General features: G+C 35.7%; 1 protein-coding gene across 1 annotated transcript in view; it reads left to right on the plus strand.

The window, feature by feature from the left end:
• Positions 1 to 2,293: 2,293 nt before the first annotated feature.
• The window catches only part of PPFIBP2 (PPFIB scaffold protein 2), an 89,298-nt gene continuing 71,533 nt past the window's right edge, over positions 2,294 to 20,058 (plus strand). The window contains exons 1-2 of the mRNA XM_075712022.1: positions 2,294 to 2,360; positions 17,176 to 17,390. Of these exons, the coding sequence (XP_075568137.1) occupies positions 2,294 to 2,360; positions 17,176 to 17,390 (282 nt within the window). The remainder of the gene's footprint in view (positions 2,361 to 17,175; positions 17,391 to 20,058) is intronic.

Genomic DNA, 20,058 nt, shown 5'->3' on the forward strand with positions numbered 1-20,058 from the left:
GTAAGCATTCTGAAATTTTAAGTTTGTATCAGCTGACTTAATGACCTTCCAGATTATTCTGAGCATAATTTGTGTTATTTCCAATACCATTAAATGAAATATTTGTGTCAGATGCATTTTGGTGAAATTCAGTTACATTTAGCACTGTTCATACTTAAATTATCATATTGACAAAAATGGAGAGACCAAAACCAAACATTCTTTTACATTAATCTTTGCCTTGGGTGACACTGAAGATTTTTCCTCTGTTTTCTGATAAGGCATTCTCATATTGCTCCTCAGATCAATTTGATCTGAAGTTAAATAATGGCTTAGCCATTATGACAAGCTATAAATGGCAGAGCTCAAATTAGAACATAGTATTTTCTGACTCTTATTCCTGCATCTGTCCCTCTAGATAGTGGTGTTGTATACATTGACTAGAATGGACATAGGACACACACCTTACTGATAACACAGAGGTTATTAATAAATTAGCTTTCTTTGTGTGTATTTCACCAGCACCATGGAGAAAAGCCTGTGTCTCGGGATTCTTAGTTTGTAAGAGAAGCAAATAATTTTGACTTGTTAGTAAAAAAATTTCCATTGCACTGGGCTTATGACTGAGATTGAACATTTCTTAAGATGCAGTAATTTGGACTCAGCCTTAAGTGTACATTTAGGGATTATTTTTTTTTTTTTTCCTGACGGTGCCTCTGAAACAAAAAATGGATAAGCTTTTATTTTAAAGCTGACTTTATCCTCTGGCTGCTGATTCTACACTCCAGTGTTTAGGCAGGCTCCAACTGAGAGAGTAAATGGTGGGGGGGTCTAGCTACCAGTCATGGTGGCCAGTGTCTGAACTGTCACTAGATGAACACAGTACAAAAATATTTTCATCTATGTGAATTGCCTTTAGAGATTATTGTAATGTTTATTTAAAATCAAAATAATTGAATTCTTAGCATAGGTAATCACATGATAAACACAGATTAGTGAAATTTCAGTGGCATTGGAATAATCGGCCCCACAAACATATGACCATTGCCTATGCATTTATCTACAACCTGCATCATTTGAAGGCAATCTCTAGCCATTGTCAGACAGGTGTCTTTTGTGGTGCTTAGAAAGCTGTCAAAATTGAACAGTTTTGATTAGGAGATTTAAAAACTTGCTGTATCATAAGACTGAATGTCAAAAGACTGAATTGCACCCTTCATGGAAGAGAAATCAAAATTCTATGACCCTTTAAAGGCTTTTTTTGTATTTTGAGTTGTGTGTTAGAGCACTGCAAAAATTATGCGTAAGTACAATCCCCGTTACTCACTGTGTGGGCACTGGTTTCATACTTCAGCGATGAAGTGATGTGCAAAAGGGCCTTATTTCAGAGAGAATTTTCTCACTGGCAGTGAAATGGACAGCGTAAATTCTTTTCCCTTTGAAATGTCATCTGTTGACAATAGTGACTGCTACTTGACTAAGAGTCCAGCAACACCAACTCACAAATAGAGGCTAATTTTGGAACATTTTGTTTGTTATCCTTAATGTCAGATGGTAACACCAATGTCTTCAATCCTGTTTTAAAGAGGCAGCAGTGACTTCAGAAACTTCATACTTGGGGCATTTTGGTTATTGGAACAGAAAGAACTGTATTTTCAGTGTCATGAAAGAAATGGTAGAAAGATTGAATGGGAGTACAAAAGGAGGAGTAAATATTATTTCACAATTGTCTTTACTCTTAAGGCAGCAATCAAAAAGCAGAGCTCCTACAGAGTTCTGCTTATAGGTTAAGCATCTTTTTCACCATGTGTTCATTCCTTCATTGAAACCTAGTCAATCCTCTTTTTCCCCACAGTGCAAAAGGTTGAAATGCACTGAACTTTGAATCTAGGAAACTATTGTTAAGGATGAGGGGTAAGGGAATCTCAAGCTTCCAGTATTTGAGATTGTTTCATTTTGTTTCCATCTGCATTTCCTTGTTTTAGAAAAATCTCTTAAAGAAAAAAAAAAATCAACAATGAATGAATTTTGTTAGGTTAATGGTTGGACTGGATGATCTTAAAGGTCTTTTCCAACCTAAACGATTCTATGAATCTATGAAAACCTCAGAAATCCCGAGTCATCTATCAAAAATAGGAACAATGTTCTTGGTTTTCATATTATTAGGCTGTATTTTTGCTAGTGTGGACTTTTGCTTGTGTAGCTTAATTTATAATGCAACAGTGACATTCTTCTATCAGGTCTGGTTTAGTGTAATGCACATGGTTTCATCTGTCTTTTCAGGAGAAAGAGTAAAGGTCTGAAGAAATCACGTATGATGGCTTCTGACGCTAGTCATATGCTGGAAGCAGCTTTGGAGCAGATGGATGACATCATTGCAGGTATAGTAATGCTTTATTTTACACCAGACTATTTTGAGATTTAACTATGTATGTCTTTTTCCCTCCTGCAATTTTCCTGTTTATTTTTTTACTTTTTAATTATTATTCTCAATTTGTGAAGTTCTCTGTGACGCACAGTTTTCTCTGGTTCAACAATTATGTGAAGAAAATTTAAAGTAAAATAAAGGAAGAAAACCCACAATTCCACCTCAGACATGTGAATATTGAAGTAAGAAAGATTTACTTTGCTCTAATGCTATATGGTAACTTAAACACATCAAGAGCTATACATAATTTTCTTTATTTATGATGTACATATTTAAAATAGTTTAGCTATTCATTACCTTCATGGCCTAACGCGTTAGAATGCGTGCTTTTTGTTGACTTTTATATCCAGGAGTGGAGCTATGAATTTCTTTTTATACAGCTGTCTACTAGAAAGGCATATGATGCCAGATAGAATTTGCTGTCTTTTGGTGCTCTCATGGTAAGGCAATTAAAAAATTTTCTCTCAACATTACAACATCCAAGAAGATAAGTTGATTTCTGTGGTTAGGACTTGGTAGCCTTGGGGTTGGTGCTCACACACTATTCAGTATGAGCTCCTAAAAGAAGTATCTGGGTAGGGCCATGATCTCACTTGTGCACAATGGGAAAGCATTCACTAAAGCTTTATAAATTTAAATAATGACACCCATGCGGTGCCTTTTTTTTTTCCCCTTAATGATGAAGAAGATTATATCAGCCTCTTGTTGCTGCAATTGTGCTTCTTCCTGCTCTTCTTCCTGCTCTTCTAGTAAAGCTTTCTATCCAGAGACTAATATGGAGCTTCAGATATTACCATCAGACTAACCATGATTAGGCAGAAAGTCATTATCCAGGATTTTTAGTTTAAAGAATCTCTACATTTTTTTTTTTCTCATCCACATATGAGTCTTCACTTTATTCTAAATGTGCAAGCTTTAACAGACTGCTAAGATATACAGAAGTGTAAACGTGAATATGTGATAGATTTAACTCCACAAATAACTTTTCACACCAATGGAACAAGTTTGTGCACATAGGAAAATTTAGATATGTATTTAATTCTCCCTTCTTTTTCTGAATACAAAACCTTATTCAAATAAGATTTAAACCAACAGAAGTTGGCTGGGATTTTATTTTTTCACCTCTTACAAAACACATTAAACAGATAGGGAAGCTTTGGCCTTCCCTCAGGTATCTAAAGAGAGAATAAGAAAGCAAGTCCCAAACCACAATTCATAAACTAGGGAACTGAAATAATTTCTTAGCCATTGCAAACTTGGGTTATCATCCTGGCTAGTGCTATAAAGGAGCCAAAGTAGCATAGAAACCTGTGTCCCTTTAATTATGCTATGGAACCTGTGCTCATAAATTGCCTCCATACACCTGGAAATTTTAACTCAGTATCTTTCTTCTGTGATGATTTATACATAGCCTAGCACACACTGGTGATATCATGGATGCACTGACGATTCTATTCTTCAGAAAAAGCAGGAGAAAGAAAAATAAATTGATTTTCAGATTAGACACTTATTTTCTTCCAGGAGTTGTCAGAGCTTTGTGGTATGTTTTAATTTGAAGGAAAGGGTTAGAAAACTTGTCATGATTTTGAGGATTTTCAGGTTTGTCATTCCAATGGATTTCATCTGCTTCAATGTTTTCTGTTAATAGATTGTGCTTCCAACATATCTCAATACTTGAAGGTGCCATTTCATATTCCCTTCAAAAAAGTTTTGCAGGCTTACAGGCTGTATGGTTTTTCCACTGAGAGGATAACATTGCTACTCAGCAGCGTTTCTATGAATGGAAGCTCTGAAAAGTGGTTGTTGTGAGGCTAGTTCTGGGTAAGATTATTGTGGTAGTTAGTGTTGGGTATTTTTTCCACAGTATGGAAAGATAGCCTTGTAATATGTGGCATAACTGATTAAATAGCAATATATGACTGCCTAAGAAAATCACATACTTCATGCTAGAAAAATAATTGAGGTCAGAAGCCAGGTTTGATTTTTTTGGTTTTAATATTATTTTCATTTTCCCCACTCCTTTTTCATATTGTTTGTGCCCATGACATTTCAGGGTTTAATCTTGATAAGTAAGGACTACAATTAAATTATTCCAGGCTTCCAAACAACACCGCTTTTACCCCCTTCACTTAGTTGCCATGATGGTGGAGACAGTGATATAGAGAAGCGAAGCAAACGATGGAAGAAATGTTCTGTGTGAATTGGCAGATTGCACGTCCCATTCACAGCTGTTTTGTAGTAGTGTTGGTGCCTAAGCTCTAAAACAAAAAGATTCAGGCATGCTAGTGGTATGTAGAGTTTGTTTCCACAGTGCATGAATAGGTCATGAGCAAATTGGCAACCTCTTCAAGAGAGTTGACTTTATGACTTCACATTACTTACATTTTTAGTCTAATGTCCACTGATATTAAGTAAAATGTGGAAAACAGGCCTATATATCTAATGGGAAAAGAATCAAGATATTTCCCAGACAATGCATCTGTCAAGTCTCATCAGTGTTAATTGAATACTTCCCACATGATTGCAGAATTATAGCTACCTGTACCAATAAAAAAAATCATATTGCTTTATTCCTTTACTTATTTTTAGTTATAACACAAAGGAAAAGCTCAATTGGGTGGGAAGGTAGTTTACCTTATTTATTTATTATTTTCCATTACTAGAAATAGGTAAGACATTTTAAGACAGATTGAGTTAAGTCTGTTCTGGTCATTCTCCTCTAGCTAATGTTCTGTGTGTTCCAGAACTGTTTCTTGAATGTTCTGGTATGATTGAAGGACCAAATATATCTGCTGGAGCCTATACTTGGATAGGGTTATTATCCCAATTCATCTCAAATTAAGGAACATAGTAATTATTCAACTTTGATTCTCTCTAATTCAATCCAGTAAGCTTCTGTTTGCAATTTGGGCAGGGACTGGAAAATGGGAATGTTCTCTTGTCCTGTATGGCAAGAGAAAAAATAAGGTAGGAAACTCCTTCAGAGGGAGGACTGGAGGACTGTAATGAAACAAATCAGGACTGAGAGTCTTCTAACTGCAGATTTATATATACTATATTATGCAAATATTGGACATCTGTGCAAATGTAGCTGCTCTTAGAGTAAACTGGAAACAGCAAAAGATCAACTGTTCAGAGCTTGTTCTATTTCAGTTCACTGTATCCAGATTCTGTGGATATCTCTAGGCAGCGCTGGGTTCAAAGACTGAGGCTAAACTTTATGACTATTGGAAACTTACGTAGCTGATGAAAAAGATGTTTCCTATGGGATGAGGCCTGAGTGGGTACTAGGAGAGCTATGCTCTTCTCTTGGCGTCACAAACCTTTGCTTTAGGCACAAAATGAGCATTAATCACTATTTTAGAGAAGTGAGAAGTCCGTAGATGTATATCTCGCATTGGTTCATTTTTGAAGCTTGAATAGATGTGTACATATACACATGCAAAACCAGCATTCCCTCTGTTTAAGGAGAAAACAGTCCTGATGTCTTTTATTAGCTGTAGTTATTAAAATATTAGATTGTGGTCTTGTCCTTTAAGGTAAGAACTGGGCATGCAAATACATAGTAGAGATAGTTACAGATTTGCAGTCCTACTTTTAGCCTTCTAATTTTAAAAGTTATGTCCCTTACTTCAAATGTTAACATAGCTCATATGTGATTCGGATTAATCCAAATAAAAAGTCTCACTGTAGACTGTGCATCTCAGTGCAATACAAAAAGTATTGGTGTTTAGAGTGCATGAGAGTAGGATTGTGAAGCAAGATTAACAAATTGAATTTCATGGGGCTTGATCGAATTTGACAGATAGGTCAGTGTTCCCAAGTCTTTTATGCTTCAGTACATCTGTGCTGATAACCCACCCTCATAGCTATATAAATTAGGCATGCTAAATGATTAGCCTTATTTGACTAAAATAGCAAAAAGGGCTAATGTGATTGTCAATGAACATTACTTATCCATTAGCTAGAATGACTTGCACTCCAAACAGAGGCTTTCTCTAAAGAAAGTGCCTATATGTCAGATCTGTCTATGCATTCTTTATTTGAGGCGTATGACTTTGGCATTGCTTCCCTCTGAAGTTTGACCAAGTCATTACTTTCCCTTTTATCCACCTTTTACCCGTTTATTAAAATGTGTTTCTTTATAGGACTATAGATTTAGATTATTTTTTCTTTGCAATATATCCTAATGAATTAAAAAAAAAAAATATTTTACTTTTATATCAAACTGTTTCTCTCTGTCAACAATCTGGAAATCTGTTCTTTCTTTTTGTGAATAATGACCATGATTGTAAGATCTAAAACCTCCTGTCACAATATTGTAGTCTGCTGCAGCTCCAGGGTCTCTTCAAATTTGCCGAGGAATCAGTGTAATTATTAACTTTCCTTTTAACCAGAGCTCCTGCAATTATTGCTTATTGAAAAATAACGAAAAAGTTAAATGTGTTATCACGTGGGTGTGTACTGATATTTCAGCATTAGTACCAAAAGATTAAAAAATATAAATAATTAAAAAGTTTTTCAAGAAGTTGTTCAAGAAGCATGCATGTTTAAATTCCCTTCTCTTGAGGCAGCAGAACGCTTGTGTTCAGTTCATTGCTTTGGCCGTGTGCTACAAACCCAACCACTTCCCACACCCTTGCTGAAAAAGGGGCCTTTAGAGGAAATGATATTTAAGAGATGAACGGGATTTTAATTCAAGTTTAATATATTTTCCTCATGGGAACTATTTGCCAGAATTTGAAGGAGGACCTGTTTGTGTGGTGTTTTGTGTGGTTTTTTTTCTTCTTTTCTTCTTTTTTTCTTTTACTGTTCTGCCCCATCATAACTTTACTATGAAAACAACAGAGTTCAAGTTCCAGAGTGGTGCTATGTTCCTGGATGTGTTAGATTATTAAGTCACCTCTAGTTAAGTGATTAGAACGTCTATTAAAAATGCAGGAATGGACAAAAAATACTAACACTCTCATTTGAACCCCTTTGGATGAATTTTCAGGTTTGTGGAATAAGGTTTTCACCGAGTTCCTACTTTATGTATAGGAAATCAAGATTTCATAGTGACCTCATCCTTTACCCATGAATAGTCATCACAGGATTCATTCAGAATGTAAGGACTGGTCTCACAGCACTTTAAGTGAAGAAGATAGACAACTCTGTTCTGCTTCATATGGGATTGAAATTGTCCAGACGAGACAGAGAGCACTTAATCGTATTTTTTGCGGTGTGTGTTGGGGGGGGTGGGTGGGTCTTATCTGAAATACATGCTGGTTGACATGCAGCTGATGGGTAGTATGAGCTGCTTGTAATTGTGTAGAATGACTAGAGAATAGCTTCTATTTTTTCTTTTCAATTTGTATACTTCCAGATGGCTTTATATTTTTATCACTTATGTCCTATTCAAGGTTCATAGTATTTTCAAATTCGAAACTTATTTTCTATAGTAAAGGTGTATAAGTTTTTGTAATTTTAATACAGAGATCTTTGTAGAATTTCATTTTAGAGCACTGATCTGACACAGACTATAGTTGAAATAATGATGAGAGAAGCAGAATAATTTAAATAATGAGCAATTTCTTTCGTTATAGGTCAGAGTAACTGAACAGCAACAGCTGTGGTGGTTTTCTTGTATTTTCTAAATAAGTTGTAATTGTGTTAATAGGCTGTGCTTCAGTTATGATTAGTGTATTTCCTTTTTATTTTCTGTTCTTTTTCAATCAATAATTTAGCCTTTTTTCCGAACAACAGAAATAATATATCTACAGCACTTGTTACTTATCTTGTTACTGCTATGCATTAATTAAGGTCAGCATTTGTGAAGTTGTATTATACAAGATACTATAGCAGCTTTTGGAAACCATTAGCTAGAGCATATTTACGCATAGATCTTATAGCAATACAGATACAAAAAACGAAATTAAATAAATTACCTGAAATCAGGTCTTTGATAGAGAAATATATAACTTCCTGTCATAACAGTTCCAGAAAATTATGTATCAAGAATATTGTGAGGGGAAAAAAAGACAAAAATGGTGACCATTATCCATCCTGAATATTAAAGGAGAAAATATAAAAAATATAACACAAATATCTAGGGTTTATAATTTATAGTTCAACATTTATCTTTATTTTATAATACTTCTTACAGCTTGTTAGGTGCTGACATTTAGCTTCAGATACTCAACTTCGGAAAAGCTAGTTAATTAGTTAATTCCTCAGATGTTGTCAACAATAACAGATTTATAACAGTTTAAAATCTTTTAAAACTTAAAAAATATAGCAGTTTACAGTCTTTCTATTTATTTAATCCATAATTTTTCACATCAGCTATCTGTGGTCTTTCTTTTAGGTTTGTTAACAACATGTAAGTCACGGCCTCACAAACCGTGCGCACTCTTGGATAACCATTACAGCCATTTGATACTATATTTTGTAGGGGCTTTACACATGCTGTAGCCTTCAAGTTAAGACCTTGCGTAACTGTTCAGGTGCAGTTTTGATCTGTGTTTTAAAAGCATGTGAAAATCATGGCAACTTGCATGTTGATTGTGCATGTGCAGTGTTGTCTACTCATTCCTTAACCAGGGTTGCCAGAGCAACCCGAACTTTGGAATTTCCTCAATTTTGAGTGCTTAACCTTGCCAAGAGGTCATTATAGCTATGTGGGCTACTGTCCCTAAACATGCTTCCCATACTCTCACTATCCTAAGCATATTTTCTCACAGATAGTGGGGGCCTGAGCACAAGATAGAGAGTGAAGACTCTGAATCTTGATTGTAGTACTGATGGATTCCCTCTGTGAACAGGACAGTACCACAGAATCTTATGGAGCTGAAAGCATTGAGAACTTGTTTCCTATAAACAGTTAATGATATTCTACAAAAATAGATGTTTAAAATTGTTTTGTATAAGACAAAATTGTCCTTTGCAGGTCCAAGTAAAACAGTGATTTACTGATCAAGTTGGTCTTTGACTTCCCTTGCATGTGTTCCTGCCTTTCAAGCAAAACAACAAGATTTGAAGTTTTCTTGAAAATAACGGTTAAAACTAATTCAAAATGGAGAAATCTTTGCAATTGAAACATGCTACTTTAAATTCTTTATCTCTGACTATAGATAAACAGTTCTGTTAGTGTAAAACAACAAAAATAGTCATGACCTAGACACCTACATCAACTTAACCAAAAATGCAGTACTGCATTGTGTTTGTGCAAAACAAAATCCATACATCACAGGTATTTGTATAAAGTTTTGAAAAGGATGGAAAAGAAATGGAAATGTAAATAGCTGCAGATACCATATGTAGCAAAGAAAGGCAGTTAAACCATGATGGCCATAACCCCATAGGATTGAAAAATCTGAGACACAAAGGTTCTTTTGTGGTTTATATGATGTGATCTGTTTTTCAGTACATGAGTCACTCAGTTGTTTAATAGGCTAATGAACAGATTTCTAAGATTTAAATTTAAACAAGTTTTATCAAACATGGGTTTTCTTTAAATTCAAAATCGTAGCTTCTCAACTTCCTACTTTAAGGCAATGAAATTAATTTGAAAGAGTCTTTTTAAAAATCAAAATAGTGTAAGTTTTATAAAACAAGATGCCTTTATTCCCTCACAAACTGAATGCTCTTATTTTCCCTATGCTTTCAAAGATTCACTTTTTTCATGAAACAGTACTCATGTTACCAGTAGCTTACTACTGCTTACTACAAACTATTATGGATTTTGTACTAAGAAGATGTATTTGTTGTCTCACAACACTGTTCTAATTAGACTACTGGTTTCACTGGCCCTAAATACAATTTTTTTGTGTGTGTAAATACAAAAAAAAAGAGAGAGAGAAAATTGGTGCAAGTATTTGTTCTTCATTGTCTTTAATAAAATGTGTTGATCCTGTTTTTCCTGTGCGATGGAGACTCAGCCTCAAATCTCCATCGTAGCTGCATAATCATAATCCATCTTCCTTTTTTCACCAGCTGTAAGGCTGCTGAGCTTGTGTTTCTGGATAGGAGACATCTTTTTGTTGTAGTTGTGTATACAGTACTTAATGGGCTGCACATCACAGCTAAGAGTCTATAAGCATATAAAAGGAAAAAGGTTGAGTAATTACATAGATAATTTCCATAAGAAATTATAGATAGTTCTTGAAGATTGTCTCAAGAATTCCACGTGTCCTTGTAAATAAAGCTCAGTTGAAAATCATCCGACCTGCATGAAACTTGAATCTGAATGTGGTCATTAAAGTTTCTAGGCTTGGATGTTTTTTCCTAGGCTTCCTGCTAATCCAGCTTAACAGTTACTGTTTCCTGTAGTTAAAGATCTAAAAGCAGAAGTTTGAGGAGAAGCTAATATGAGCTATGATTCAAAACACATCATTTGTGATGTATTTTGCATTACAGTATTAGAAGAAAGGACTGTGTGAGCTACCTCTTCACTCCTTTGACAGAAGGCTTAGGAACGAGGAGGCTGAATTATGTCCCATCCAGACCTTACTACTAGTTTACATAAATTAACATTTTCAAAGCTATCTTCATGAGAAAAAGAGACTTGTGCTTCAAAGAAAATTACACTTTGTAGTCTTGAAGGAGAGAGGAAGAACTTGGACAACCTATATACTCGTTGAGTAAAAACTCAGGTAAAAAAAAAAAAAGTTCTTTAGCAGTGTAATGATTGACTGAAAGGCCAGAGAAAACGTATGTTTATAATTTTATTCTAACCACTGTTGGTCAGATATCAAAACTGTTACCCTTGAGTATTTCAGCTTTATAGGAAGTCATCCTTACCCCAGCACAGAAGTAGCTTTTGGGTTTTGCTGTGGGCCTGTTGTTTTTTTTTTTTTTTCTCTTTTCTGGACTAAAGGAGTCAGCAGTTTTAGGAAAATCTCTTTTTAACCACTGATGGTTGTGTATTACCAGAGCTTCTTTTCTTAAACCTCAGCCAGTTTTAGAGTGAAAAGACTGAGATAATAAGGATGAATGCAGGTGATTAGAATTTAAGATGCAAGGAAAAGTGAGAGATCAGAAACTATCTACTGCTAAGAGTGATAAAAGTTGGGCGATGGGTGAATGTATACAGTATAAACTGAGGAGAGCGGATTTTCAAACTGGCAAGGCTTTCTGCTTCTTTCTTTACTTCTGCTTAGTGACTTACTTTTGCAAGCCACCAGTAGTGCTGTTTTCTGAATAGGTTATGTATTTGCCCAAAAGGAACGTTTCTTTAAAGCCATTCAGCTAATTGCAAGGAACTTTGAACTAAAAATGTGCTTGCATGGTCAGAGTGTAGGAAATGTGTAACTTAAAAGTTGTTTTCCGTTTTTTTTATTACTTTTGTTATTCTTTCTACCATGCATATACTGTGCAGCAACGTTTAACCTCCTTCATCCACTATCTGTATGTGCAAGCCCGAATTAAGCTGCTTGGAATGTCTTAGTTCCAATACTTCCCCCCCACCCCCCACCCCGTTCTTTCTTTCCTACTCCTCTAAGGTGGACATTTAGGGTGATTAATTGTATTCCAGTAGTACACTAGGGAACCATGGTATTGAGTATTATATAAACATAATGACAAAAGATTCCCCTGTGTCCTGTTTACTCCTGGAAAAAAGGAGGCACAGGAAGACTGTGACTTGCTCATACAAAATGAGTGTTTTTGCAAGAGCTCAAAACTGTGCTCATTTTCCCTGAGTGTCTATAAAATTCTTGTGCTTGAACCATGTTCTCCCCCACTTTAACTATTTATAATAAAGCTACACACAAATTAATTGCTGTTAATGGTCGAGTATACCGGTAACATGTAGTGTTGTTTGCACTGTGGCATCTCTTTTTTTTTGCATCAGTCTGCAAGGAGAACCAAATTCTTATTGTCTGATGCTAAAACTTAATGTGCTTTGCAGCATGATGATGTAAAGGTTTAAACTAATGCAAAGAAATATAATTTTTTACTCCTACGCACTTTTACTTCTGTTTTTCAGGGTGTGTTCTTGTCCTTCTGGTGAGCAATATCTATCCTACTTAACATGAAACTACATGGAAAGCAAATAAGAGAAGCAAGCCTGTGATTCATTTGAATTTAAGCACTAAAACAGGAAGCTTTCTGAATTAAAATGCTGAGTTGAATTCCGCATTTCCACATTTCTTTACCTAGTATAAAGTGCATTAGTTGTTGCGTTCAGAGGAATTCTTCATTTTCCATTTCAGCCAGGAGAATCAAAGGTACTACAGTAGCAACCCATAGCAAACCAGTTTAAAAATAATTTCACAAGGGAGGAGTGTATGCATATATTTGACGGGGAGGTGTGAAGGGTCATGTTCTCTTAGTGATGCACTGAGATCTGTGGGTAGCTCCTGTTCCAGACAAGGAGAGTTACTTATGGGCGGGCTTTGTAACTTTTGTTGAGTACTCTGGCCCTTATCCAGCAAAGCAAAGGACTTTTAAGTCCTTGCTTAATATTTGTGATCCCAGTGACTTGAAACTAGTGGAATTTTGATTGCTGAAAGCTAGAATTTTCAGGACATCTCAGAATTATGCCCTGTATTCTCAGCATAATAAGGGTACAGATATGGTTTGGGTTTTTGTTTGTTTGTCTTTCTGATGGTATCAGTCATGGGTACATTCTTCTCTCACCAGTGCCTGCTTTTTGAAGTCTAAATACAAATCTTGAATAGTACTGATATATATATATTTTTTTTTTTTGATCATTTCTTTCATGGATAAAAACCTCAGTTGAAAGATTTAAAATTATGAATGAAATCCAGCCTTTCAATCTCTACTTCCTTCATTTAACTTTAGTTGGTATTAATCAAAGAGATGTTTTTCCTTTCAAGGTTTAAGGGAACTAGCGCATATAAAAATTTACAGACAGTTCACCTGTAAGATCATTACATCTTTATTCACGTAAGCAAACAAATACTGTGCTGTTTACTATTATTGGCTAAGAAAATTTTGAAGTATCTTTATTGTCTTCTGCAGTTTAAAATCCTGTACTATTTATGCTCAAAATCAATTCCCTGTCATAAGTATGGGGTAAGTCATAAGATATACCAGCTTTTGTATGTTGTTAGGTAGTTCAGGGAACATGAGTTTTCCTTAAGGATGTCTTTGACAATTTTCATTTGTTGCATCTCTTTTTGTTAGCATTGAATAGAAAAATACTTCCTTCTGGCTTCTTTTTTATTTCTTATTTCATGCAAACTTAAATGGAGGAAAACTTGAGGCAGGAAATGGAACTGTAAGAAGAAAACCTGAAAATTCTTAAATTGACTTGTCTCAGTCACTAGATGTCAAGCTGATGTTCCTTCCCAGTAAAAACACATTACCACCTTCCAAATGTCCCTACACAGGACAGGACTGTGATCAAGACTCACCTTAGGTTACAACTATGGAAACTTGGCACGTGTGCCTTACACATGGACCCAGTTCTTGAGAGTTCTGAGAAATTATGACGTTCCACTGGTGTGTAAAATGTGAGACTTTGAGGGTGCTTAGAATTCTGCCGGTCTGAACAGTCAGTTGAAGAGCTTGGGATAACTGAAGCATGCATATGGAGTATGCCCAGGAAATCACATAACATATAATTCCCGGCTGGCCCTACCTGTGCTCCAGCACTTGAGAATTTTTACCTTTATAGAACTGAGTTTCTGAAGGGTGACAGTTCTTTTGCTTGCCAAGATTAAAGAGTGTGCATATATGGTTTTTCCTAGTGTTTTGATAGGGGCAAATTAAATAAAAGCATGCCAAAATCTGTGAGTTTCACTGTCATTGAATTTTCCTACAGAATTTAAAATTATTTTGTGTAGAAAGTAGATGTTACCAGTAATGTCGTAGCCATGATAATCTAAGGATGGAGGCAAGATGTGATATGTAGTGAGGCATTTAGACTGGTGAGGGAAGATGTCACCAATACTATCTTCAGAAAATTTACAGTGGTATGTATGGTACAGCTGTATATTTGGCTGTATAAACTGCCTACTTAGTATAATTAACTGAACTCCTGAACAATTGTTTTAAATCTGTATTTAGCTTAAAGATTATGGCTTTTATTTCACACCTGAAGTATTGGTTGTGGGCCTGAAAGTTTGTGTGGTTTTGTTTGGATTGTGTGGATTTTTGTTTGTTTGTTTCTCTCTTGTCTGTGTATAAAAAGTATTCGTATAAATAACATGAAGAATTCTATAGCAGAATGCTCCATTGAGTTCTTCCCATTCCATATCTATTTTAAATTGTCAGTTCATTGAAGGGGTAGCTACCAAAGCTGATTATGAAATAACTTTGGATCCTGTCTGCTCTTCTGATGTGAAAAGTACTTACTAAGCAAAGAGACAGAAAAATGTAGCATGGAGTTTTGCAAAAAAAAGAGTGAGAAAACTAGTTTAAAAGTCCTAATGTCACAATAACCAAGGAAGCCACATCTTTAAAAGTGGCATCAATGCTACTTAAGAAGACAGTGCCAGATTTCAGTATGTGTGCATATCTCTCTTGGAAAGTAAGTAGTGAGCCACTCTGGCTGAATGAAAAGATTTAAGAGGTTATATGATCCAAATGGGTCTTACACAATTTGGAAATCTGGTATTTTTAGTTGCTAGAGTTTAATATTAATCTGCATTAGGAAGTACATAAACAGAAACAACTAAGCTGGCATAAGCTGAGAGTACAGAAATACATAAGAAAATATCTTCTAGTGGTTAGAATACTCAAATCCAGCAAAACAGTTGATCCTTTCCTCAAAAAGAAATAATTGAGGAAGACAAGTTTGATTTATGAGGTGAAGTTGTCTTGTGTAGCAGTCTCTGTAGCACCGGATATTGAAGAAACTTTATCTTGGACATGGTCTTGGCCAGAAATTAAGATGAGGTCTCACACTTGAGGTATCAAAATAAACTCATAAGCAGCGGACGTCAACAGGACCAAACAGGGAATATTCTGAGTTTGAAAAGAGGTTAAGACTATACAAAATACTCACTCCAGTAGTGAAAATAGGAGTGTTGCTTTAAAAAAAAAAAAACTAAACCCTACTACTGAGCCTTGCAAAACTAGAAATTTCTAGGGATGTTTTCGCATAGTTTACAACAGTCAAACAAAAAAGCACATCATACAGTAGAATTCAAACCACACAATATTTTGCAAAGATAATTGATCTGACAGAATTCTTTGTGTCATGAAAACAGTGGTTGAAGAAAACCTGGTTAATATTATTTAGAATTTTCCCAAAAGCTTTGAGTAAAGTTAAGCATTCACAAAATGAGAGACAAATTATTGTCTTGGATCAAAAACTGATTGAGATGGGACACAATATTAGGATTAAATGATCAGTTAGCATTTTGTTTAAAAACTAATCTAGGTGCAGAAGGCATTTCAGTGTACTAGGACCTAGAGTGCCAGTGTATTCCTGAGCTGTATTTAGGTATTAGTTATATATCAGGCCATAGGTAAAAAGAACCATTGGGTTCAAACATGGTTTGTAATGTCCAAATCATGGTAGATAAATAACCATAGCAGGCAAACTAACATTGATTGATGCAAAGTAGTGTGCATTCAAGAAGAAAATTTGAATTACTTATACATCTGGGTTTCCAATTAGATACATCTGCTTAGGAAAAAAAACTTAGCAAATAATTTTCAAAGGCGCAGTGAAGATTTCTGTTCCTTCCTAACTAAGATGTAAATGACATTAAACACAGGACTACAATGAAGAATAGTATGGAGATTATTATAATCCCCTTGTGTAGATCAATGATACAGTCTTCTAAGGAATACTGTATGCTATGTGGATCCAACATACACCTGTAAAGTATGTTACAAAATAAAAGGATTGAGAGGAGTACAGCATGAATGATCAACAGCCCAGAGCAAATCTCCCATGAAGTCAAATAAAGGGGGAAAATGCGATTGCTTATGCCAGAGAGAACAAGAATGAAGACATAACATGAGTACAATCTATTATGTACATGAGGCAATGAATTGTAAATAAAAGCTACAGAAAGTAGAGCAAATAGAAGTTTTCCATCTAACTAGTTCTTAAAGAAACGAAGGGAATTTAAGTGAAATCAAGGTCTGAAATTCAGGGCTGAGAAAAGACAGCTCTTTTTAGCGTGCATCTCATTGAAACACAGGGTATTAAGACACAAAGATTTGGTGATATTAGAATTTGTATTATTTATAATTCTTCCATCAAGTGACATATGCTTATTGCTGTGTTTGTTGTTCTTGAGAAAATAATATTGGTGCTAGAGGGCTGGCAGGAGGGAGGTGGTGTAATTTAGAGAGCTAGCAAAGTTTCATTAGCCATTTTTATTGCTAACTTTTTGGGTTTTGCTCTCTGTGGGGCCATTTTAAACCTGCTCAAGGTCACATATTTTTCTAGTTCTGGTAACACGATTTATTTTCATCTACGTTCCTTGTCAAAGGACTGCATCAGTCTTTCTTTGCTTAACACTGCTCTGTGTGGGGACTTCTGTGTAGTTGAGAAGTTAGTGACATCTCATGGTAACCATGGAAAATTACAGGTGATTTGTGGTAAGGTTTTGGCGTTTGTAATTTAATGGACGTTGCAAATGTTTTCTAGGTGAAAATTCTTTTTTAATATGCTTGTACATACTTCTCACATTTAATTCTCCAGTGTTTGTTATTTATCTAGAGACTAACTCAAGTATTTCTAAGCCTAAAATACTGATACTTGTCAGCATCTGAAGTCCAAATGTTGTAGTACCTATATATTTGTCACTTACAAAACAATTATATAACATGATTGTCTCTCCTGGTTTTACTTGGTTTAGGTACAAAGTCAGCTACAGAGTATGCTAATGGTGGTTATGATATTGTGTCACCTGCTCCATCAGTATACTTGGGCACATTTCAAATTTTGCATCTCCTGGAAGATCTAAAGATGGCACTGGAAATGCTAGAGGATCCTCAAGAGAAAGAAGCATTGCGAAATCAAATTCCGGGGGCCACAGCAGTGTGTATACGGGAGTGGTTTGAAGAGAATCTGGTGAGTAGTTATTTGTAGCTTTTCCATTTTGTTTGCAAACAGCATTGATTCAAGTATTTGATACTTCAATTATTTTTATAATAGCTGAAATCTGCATGCTTAGAGAACTGCAGGGGATGGTGAGCAATCATAGCAAGCTGAGGATATTACCACGTTATGTGCTGATTACTAAAAGCAATGCAGTTATAGGAGTATAAGAAGTTGGTAAAAAACCTGATTTTGTCCTTGGTGAGAGAGAAGATAGTAAAAATGAACGACCAAAAAGGTTACCTTTTCTGTGAGTTTTTTTGGTTTGATTTTGTTGGTCCTTTGCTGGAGATAACAAACAAGTTTATAACTAGTTATAAAACTTGTCATTTTTAAACAACCAATTTGGAATATGGTGGCATTGTCTGTTGAAGGGACAAATTCAAACTGGATGATTCTCCTATCATTTTCCTTGCTACACTTCATTTACCTTAACTATCAGTATTATCAATCTCCAAAGTATCTTGTACACCAGGTAGTGGTGGTAAACACAGGAAAGCTCTAGCTTCTGAATGTGAGACATTCATATTGGGATAGATGGGGAATAAACATTTGACTATATTGGAAAAGACTGAGGCTTACCAGGCGAGGAGCAGATCTTCAGACAGACCTTAAAAGAAGAGACCCATTGGATGTAAAGGAAGAGAAACAGCAGGTCCTGCCAGAACACTTCTCTTCACCAAGCCTGTCACTGCAAGTGAATGGTGGTTTCCTAATGAGTAAAAGCTACCTATCACTTTCTCAACTTCAGAAAAGTTTTCTAGATGAAAGGATTTTCTTCTGGCTTTGTCAATGCATGTTACTTCTGTGTAATTGTGTCTGTAGCTTCTGGTTCAGTGTTTATAATCTGCTATAGCTGCCTTATGCCTGTTGTAACCTAGCGTTGTTGGAAAGGTAGCTGCTTTTGTTTGAACTTGTCAACTGCTGGTTTGTTGGCATTCTCCACAGAGTGCATGTCTATGGCTGGAAAGTCCTGTTTGGGACTATATGAGAGAAAGAAATGAGAATTTGGTACCAGTTTTGAAAGCAAAAGGTGGAGGTAATCTTTAATTTGAATTTACAATATTAGATTTTGAGTCCATATCCTCAGGCCAGCTCTTACTGAATTCCTGCTTTAACAGAAATTTTAATGCTTTTTCAAAGCTTTTCAATAGCTAAAAGATATTTTTAATGTGTAAAAGACATAAATTTTCAGAGTTGTTCACAGTAAAGTTGGCCCTGGACCACCAAGTTGAAGAGTTTGAATCTGGTGGTCTGGCTTTTGGCCCTTCTATTGCAGAAATATTAATTAATCTAGCTTTTCAGCTCTGCAAGGTAGGTAACACTTGATGTTTTGACTCCTCATATTAATCTGCATATGCGGATCTCTTCTTTTTCATGGGAAACCAGCCAAAACAGAAGCAACAGTTCCCTCTTAGAGTTGCAGTTTACTGATGTCTTAAAAGCCTTGTCTAGTGCATCAATAGTAGTATTTATTTGATAAAGCAATTGGGCAGTCTGGATTCAGAACCAACAGAACAGGGAAATTGGTGGTATAGAGTATCTCTAGTGCAGTATGTTGAGGTCACTGTTTTTAAAATATTTTGCACTATTCTGTATTGACAAATTCTGCCACTTCTTTTAAAGACATGCACAGGGAGGGTAGTGCACAGTTTCTGTGACTGTTATTTGAAAATGGATAGGAATCTATGTATTTGTAGACCTTTTTTATATTTTTTAAAAATGCAAATAATTTGTAAGCATGCACAAAGCTTCCATGGACTTCAAATTCGGAAAAGCTTTCTCCACTGACAAGCAGCAGTTTCACTTGGAAATTGAGAGGAAATCTGATAAAATTCAGCTCAGTTCAGTGAAATGGAATATGTATTTCATAGTTATGTCCCATACTGAAAATTCCTTAATTCCAGCCCAGAGCTGTGAAACTTGATACTTGATATGTAGAAAAAGATAGTCAAGGTAGTAAGCTATAGAGAATGAGAACTCTGTAGCTGAGTGAATCCATTCACACTGGAAGCCTCAAATGATTTGGTAATCATTAGTCTATGAAATGTTGGAGTGCCATAAAAAACCCCACTCAATTCCCATGGTTTAAACACATCAAGATTGAAGCGGTTTGCTGATTTATTAAAGACATAATTAACTAGAAGTCAGTGAACTATGTATTTAGGATCAACATCAGCAATACAACAGATAAACTGGAATACTAGATGCCTAAGAAATGTTGAGGAACACCTGCAAATTTCTAAATGCAGTTCTATGACTAATTCCAAGAAGTTAAAATCACACAGACGTGCACACATACACATTCACAGTTACAGACATACATTTCTTCTCTCACAGCTGGTGCTGGTTGCAAGCATGAACAGCGTCTTCTGTGGATATGGGTTCCCCTATTTACACACATCTCCTAATGGACATGTGGGTGCTTTAGCTTTTGTGTGTACCTGTGGAGCTCCCTACGGTCTGCTAACCCATGCACTGGTGAGCAAGCACCCCACGAGTTCACATAGGCACCCCTGAGGTGTGGGTCCCCGATTGTTGCAACTGGTAACTATCAGAGAAAACATCAGCACATAGAAAATGCCAGACGCTCTCAAGTGGAATTTGCTACAAAGTGTCTCTTCTAAGCATTCTCTTTAAA

This window comes from Pelecanus crispus, chromosome 6, assembly GCF_030463565.1.
Source record: "Pelecanus crispus isolate bPelCri1 chromosome 6, bPelCri1.pri, whole genome shotgun sequence".
Taxonomy (NCBI): domain Eukaryota; kingdom Metazoa; phylum Chordata; class Aves; order Pelecaniformes; family Pelecanidae; genus Pelecanus; species Pelecanus crispus.